The following is a 5,779-nucleotide window of genomic DNA, read 5'->3' as shown; positions in this document are numbered from 1 at the left end:
TAATACATCAACAACAGGCTCTTCCTGGCCATGCATTTCCCCTGTCTGGAAAGGACACCCTTCTCCTCAGAGGGAGAGAGAGAGAGTCCCTTTCCTGCCCCTGGCAATGACCTGAGGTGAGAGTAAATGTAATGACATGGCCATGGCCAGACATTCATGTTCTTCCATCCCACATCATGTCTTTGGCAAGGGCAGGTAAAGGGACAGGTGTCTTCCCAGATGGATCACAGGGAAAACGGATGACCAGGGCTCTTCCCAATGTTGGCCCTCCTATGGGGGATGAAGCTGGAGTGGTGCTGGGATGAAGCTGTTCCTGCGTTTGTGGCATTTGCAGGGCTTCCCTTACCGGTGCCTCCATTGATGTCTGCTCAAGGCAGAGCTGCAGGTGAAGCTCTTCCCACACTGGGAACACTCGAAGGGCCTATCCCCAGTGTGGATGCACCGGTGGGTGATGAGGTGGGACTTTTGCTTAAAGCCCTTCCCACAGTCAGAGTAGGGGAAGGGCCTCTCCTCTGTGTGAATCCGCTCATGCAGGAGGAGATTGGAGCTGGTCTGAAACCTCTTCCCACATGTGGGACACCGGTAGGGCCTCTCCCCAGTGTGGATGCGTTGGTGGCGGATCAGGGTGCTGCTCTGTCTGAAGCTCTTCCCACACTCCAAGCCCTTGTGGGGCTTCTCCTTATCAGGAAGCTGCTCATGGGCCACCAGCTCGGAACTCTGGCTGAAGCTCTGTCCACCTTCCTGGCTCAGGGTGGGTCGTTCTTCCTCAGAGAACCCTGGGCTGGGTTTGGAGCCCCTCCTCATGTGGGATGTCTGAGGTTTTTCTTCCCTGTTGGATTCCTGTGCACTAGAATCACTCAAAACGGCCTCTTTCACAAGGTTCTGCCATTCAGATTTTTCCTCCCTGGTCTCCATCCTCAGTTCCTTCCCTGGGGAAGGAAGGACAAGGAAAGGATGGGATTTGCCTCCGTGCCACAGGGAAGGGGAAGGAGATCCCCCCAGTGCATCCCCGGCAGGATTGTGTTGGCAGCGGGATTGTCCTGCAGCTGTGGGCTGTGCTGGGCTGGGAGATGGAGCAGGAGAGACGGGGAAATAGGGACTGACTTCCTCCTCACCTGCTTGGTTATCTATCTTCCTCTTCCTCGCAGCCTCCTCCTCCATCCAGTCAGGATCTGGGAGTGGGAAATCCTGTTCTGGGAAGAAAACAAAGGGTGCGCACATTGTCTTTTGTACTGGTTTGAAGGCAAACCTGGGGGAGAGTGTACGTCAGAATACAATTTAATAAGAAAGTGAAGACCAAGGCAATGATACAGAAACCCTGCCTTAAACTCACAGAGACGGGATATAACCCGACACCCTGTTGGTCAGGGTGGTGGCTGTTGGAGTGATCAATGTGATTCTGTCGAAGCAGTGATCCCGTAGAAGGGTCTGGTCTTCCTCTGGAGGTCCAGTGGAGGTTATGGAGCTCTTGTCCTCTGGCAATCCAGCAGGCAAGCTGCTCCTGGTGTTGCAAGGCTCAGCTTATATCCAGGCAGGAATGCTTGGTTCCTCCCCCTAGGCGGAGCATCCCACAATGGGATGATGGAATTTTATCAGTCCTGCAGTGACACTCAATGGCCCATTCACAGAAGATATCTCCCCTGGAGGGCATTATCAGGGCTGAGTCATAGAAGAGATAAAGAACACTGCCTCACCTGTTTATAGCAGCTGATGAAGATGGGGATTGAAAACATGCATTTGGTTACATCTTGCATTGCAACTTGAAACAGTGGGGTAATCCCTGCTCAGGGGGTGAACACCACCCCCCTTACCCAAACTGGCTCAGCTATAAAACCCCCACACACAGGGGACAATGTCACACTTGCCCTGCTCCAGGCTAGGTCTCTGTCCCTTGTCACTCATCTTTTCTCTTTCTTTCCATCTCTCTACCTCACATTTACTGTTCAATAAAATCCACTTCGGATTTGGTCGCGTTAGCACCTTAATTGGGGCAGAGGCGTGTCTCTAACAATTTTCTTAACCAAATTGCCATAATATTTATGCACAGTGAGTTCAGGGCACTGTTTTCTGATCCCAAGTGCCTTTGACAACAGCATGATTCCCTCCACTCAGGAGGTTGTGGTTCTTTCTGGAAGAACTCTTGGAAACTTGGACACAGTCCTTCCTTCCTCCTGGGGAGCTTATGGAGCTTATAAAAGCTTTATTTCTTTATGGGAGAAATGATGAGGAAAATGGCTTTTATGGGTGGCCAGTGTAAAGATAATAATTTGTTGTCTTTCCTTATAAAGTTGTTAAAATCACAGGAGGAAATGGAGCAAATGTTACCAGTGAGACTGACAAGGTTCAGTCACCCCACAGTGAGGAATGCAAGGCGGCTAAAAGTCCAAGAAGAAGGCCAGCTCAAGTAGATAAATTTCCAAATAAGTCCTGAAATTCCCAGGCTTGGGGGCTTTACCAAATGTGAGAATAATTTTTCTTTTTTATCCCTGTCATCTTTGTGACTGCTACACAGAGCTTTCCCTTCCTTTTAATAGTCTGTATTGGGACAAATTTCCACTTTCCTGTTATCGGAACTGGGCAGCAGCTGAGCTGGAGATGTGCAGGAAGCAATGAATATTGGAATTGCCACATCACTTCTTGGAATGTCGGTTTATTCATATTTGGAATTTGTTTGCGCTTTCATCCCAAGTTACTTGTGGGAAGACCATATATTCTTCAAAGTGATTTTGCAGAGTCAAGTTTCATTTCTGCCAAGTTTATTTTGTCCATTGCCCGGAGGATTCTCAAGGGGTCTCTGTGCCTCTCGCACTGGGGGATGTGTGGGAGGGGTTTGGGGGGGGGGGTTTCCTGTCCCTGTCACCCCAGGCCGTTCTGCAGGGGTTGTCCCTGTCCCTCTCACACCAGGTCATTCCCCAGGGGTGTCCCTGTCCCTGTCACCCCAGGCCATTCCCCAAGGGGTCTCCATCATTTTCACCCAGGAAATGCCTGGGGGGTCTCCCTCCCTCTCACCCCTGTGCCAGGGGGTGCTCGGGGCAGTCTCTGTCCCTCTCAGCCCAGGGGATGCTCGGGGGTCTCTGTCCCTCTCAGCCCAGGGGATGCTCGAGGGGTCTCCATCCCTCTGGCCTCAGGCAACGCCTGTGCAGGGCTGGGGACCAGGGGCTCTGTGTCCCTCTCACCGCTGAGGGTGCTCGGGGCTGGGGGGGGCTCTGTCCCTCTCAGCCCTGCTGTGACCCCACCCAAACATCATCGGGGTCAGAGGGACAGAGACACCCCCAAAGCCCCAGAAGGGCTGAAACCTGGGATTTGGTTTGGGGTTGAGGATTTAGGTAGGGGCTGGAATTGGGGCTGGGCTCGGAGTTGGGGCTGAGATTGGATTAGAGCTGGGATTGGGGTTAAGGCTAGACATGGGATTGACTTTCAGGCTGGGGTTGGGATAGATGAGTTTGGGACTGGGATGAGAATAATACAGAACTGAGTGTGTCTAAACATGGAGTGAGACTGAGACCAGGATTGGGGTCAGGTTTGGGATTGAGCTCACCCAGAGTAGGACATGGGGGATGTCACAGCGGGAAGGTTTGGGGAAAATCCTGGTTTGGGGAAAAACAAGGTGTTAATGCCTTGGGTTGGGGATTCCTCCCACCCAAGTCTGGATATTACCTGGATATAAGCTGAGCCTTGCAACACCAGGAGCAGCTTGCCTACTGGATTGCCAGAGGACAAGATCTCTATAACCACCACTGGACCTTCAGAGGAAGACCAGACCATTCTACAGCATCACTTCTTGGACAGAATCGCATTCATCACTCCAACAGGACTGCAGCCACCATTTAATGGGGCTGCTGCCACCACCCTGACCAAGAGGGTGTCAGGTTATATCCTGACTCTGTGAGTTTAAGGCAGTGTTTCTGTATCATTGCCTTGATCCTAATTTTGTTTTTGAATTGGAATTCTGACTTAGACTCTCCCCCTCTTTTGCCTTCAATCCGGTGCAAAATTTAGTGTGCTCATTTCTTGTTTTCCTCCCAAAACAGAATTTCCCATTCCTAAAACTTAGCCAGATGGAGGGAGAGACTGCGAGGAAGAGGAAGATGCCCCAGGACACCCAGGCAGGTGAGGAGGAAGTCAGTGCCCCTTTCCCCCTCTCTTCTGCTCCATCTCCCAGCCCAGCACAGCCCCTGGCTGCAGGACAACCCTGCTGCCAACGCTGTCCTGCCGGGGATGCACTGGGGGGATCTCCTTCCCCTTCCCTCTGGCACGGAGGCAAATCCCATCCTCTCCTTGTCTTTCCTCCCCCAGAGAAGAAGCTGAGGATGGAGACCAAGAAGGACAAATTCCCCCAACAGAACCTTGTGGAAGAGGCCGTTTTGAGCAGTGCTACGGTGCAGAATTCGAACTGGGAGGAAATGCCTCAGAGATCCCACAGGAAGAGGGGCTCCAAATCCAGTCCAGGGTGCTCTCAGAAGGAAAGACCCACCCTGAGCCATGAAGGTGGACGGAGCTTCAGCCAAAGCTCAGAGCTGGTGGTCCATGAGCAGCTTCATGATCAGAAGAAGCCCTACAAGTGCTTAGAGTGTGAGAAGAGCTTCAGGCACAGCAGCACCCTGATGAGCCACCAGATGACCCACACTGGGGAATGGCCCTACGAGTGTGGGGAGTGTGGGAAGGGCTTCAGCTACAGCTCCACCCTCATCACCCACCAACGCATCCACACTGGGGAGAAGCCCTATGATTGTGCCCAGTGTCAGAAGAGGTTTCGGACCAGCTCCAGTCTCCTCCAGCATGAGCAGATTCACACCGATGAGAGGCCCTTCCGCTGCCCTGAGTGTGGGAAGGGCTTCAAGCGTAACTACACCCTCGTCAGCCACCGGCGCATCCACACTGGGGAGAGGCCCTACGAGTGTCCTGAGTGTCAGAAGAGGTTTCACACCAGCTCTGATCTTCTCCTGCATGAACGGATTCACACGGATGAGAGACCCTTCCTCTGCCCTAGCTGTGGGAAGGGCTTCAAGCGCAACTCCCACCTCATCAGGCACAAGCGGACCCACACTGGGGAGAGGCCCTACGAGTGTGGGGAATGTGGGATGAGCTTTAGCCACAACTCTAACCTGATCTCCCACCAGAAGACCCACACCAGAGAACGGCCCTATGAATGTGGGGAATGTGGGAAGAGCTTCAGGCAGAAGTCTCTCTTGAGCTGCCACCAGAGGATCCACACTGGGGAAAGGCCATACAAGTGTGGGGAATGTGGGATGACCTTTAGTAGGAGGCCACAACTGATCATCCACCAGATGATCCACACTGGGGAGAAGCCCTACAAGTGCCCTGAGTGTCAGAAGAAGTTTCACACCAGTTCTCATCTCGTCCAGCACCAGCGGATTCACACGGTTGAGAGGCCCTTCCGCTGCCCTGACTGCGGGAAGGGCTTCAAGCACAACTCCACCCTGATCACCCACCGGCGCATCCACACTGGGGAGAGGCCCTACGAGTGTCCCCAGTGTGGGAAGAGCTTCACCAGCAGCTCTCACTTGACCAGACACCAACGGAGTCACCAGTAAAAGAAATCCTGCACATGCCCCAGCTGCAGGAAGAGTTCATGCACTGCTCCAGCTTTATCCCCCATGTTGGGAAGAGCCCTGGGAACCCATTTTCCCTGTGATCCATCTGGGAAGACAGCTGTCCCTTTTCCTGCCCCTGCCAATGATATGATGTGGGATGGAAGAATATGAGGGTCTGGCCATGGCCCTGTCATTACATTTATTCCCACCTCAGGTCATTGCTT

At 52.9% G+C, this 5,779-nt stretch overlaps 2 protein-coding genes across 2 annotated transcripts; one reads left to right on the top strand and one right to left on the bottom strand.

Moving 5' to 3' along the window:
• Nucleotides 1-342: 342 nt before the first annotated feature.
• Nucleotides 343-915, bottom strand: LOC135441983 (gastrula zinc finger protein XlCGF9.1-like). Its single transcript, XM_064701531.1, has one exon. It carries the CDS (start codon nt 913-915, stop codon nt 343-345), a length of 573 nt encoding a protein of 190 aa, XP_064557601.1.
• A 3,143-nt stretch (nt 916-4,058) lies between these two features.
• LOC135441982 (zinc finger protein OZF-like) lies at nt 4,059-5,555 on the top strand. The gene is made up of 2 exons (XM_064701530.1): nt 4,059-4,110; nt 4,297-5,555. Exons 1-2 carry the CDS (start codon nt 4,059-4,061, stop codon nt 5,553-5,555), a joined length of 1,311 nt encoding a protein of 436 aa, XP_064557600.1.
• Nucleotides 5,556-5,779: the final 224 nt, after the last annotated feature.

The sequence above is a fragment of the Zonotrichia leucophrys genome, unplaced genomic scaffold (assembly GCF_028769735.1).
Source record: "Zonotrichia leucophrys gambelii isolate GWCS_2022_RI unplaced genomic scaffold, RI_Zleu_2.0 Scaffold_784_23023, whole genome shotgun sequence".
NCBI classification, from domain to species: domain Eukaryota; kingdom Metazoa; phylum Chordata; class Aves; order Passeriformes; family Passerellidae; genus Zonotrichia; species Zonotrichia leucophrys.
This window is presented reverse-complemented; position numbering and strand designations above follow the sequence as displayed.

Coding starts and splice junctions, on each gene's coding strand:
- LOC135441983 (XM_064701531.1), bottom strand. CDS start 915: ATGGAGACCAGGGAGGAAAAATCTGAATGGCAGAACCTTGTGAAAGAG.
- LOC135441982 (XM_064701530.1), top strand. CDS start 4,059: ATGGAGGGAGAGACTGCGAGGAAGAGGAAGATGCCCCAGGACACCCAG. Junction 4,111..4,296: donor GCCCCAGGACACCCAGGCAG/GTGAGGAGGAAG, acceptor TTCCTCCCCCAG/AGAAGAAGCTGAGGATGGAG.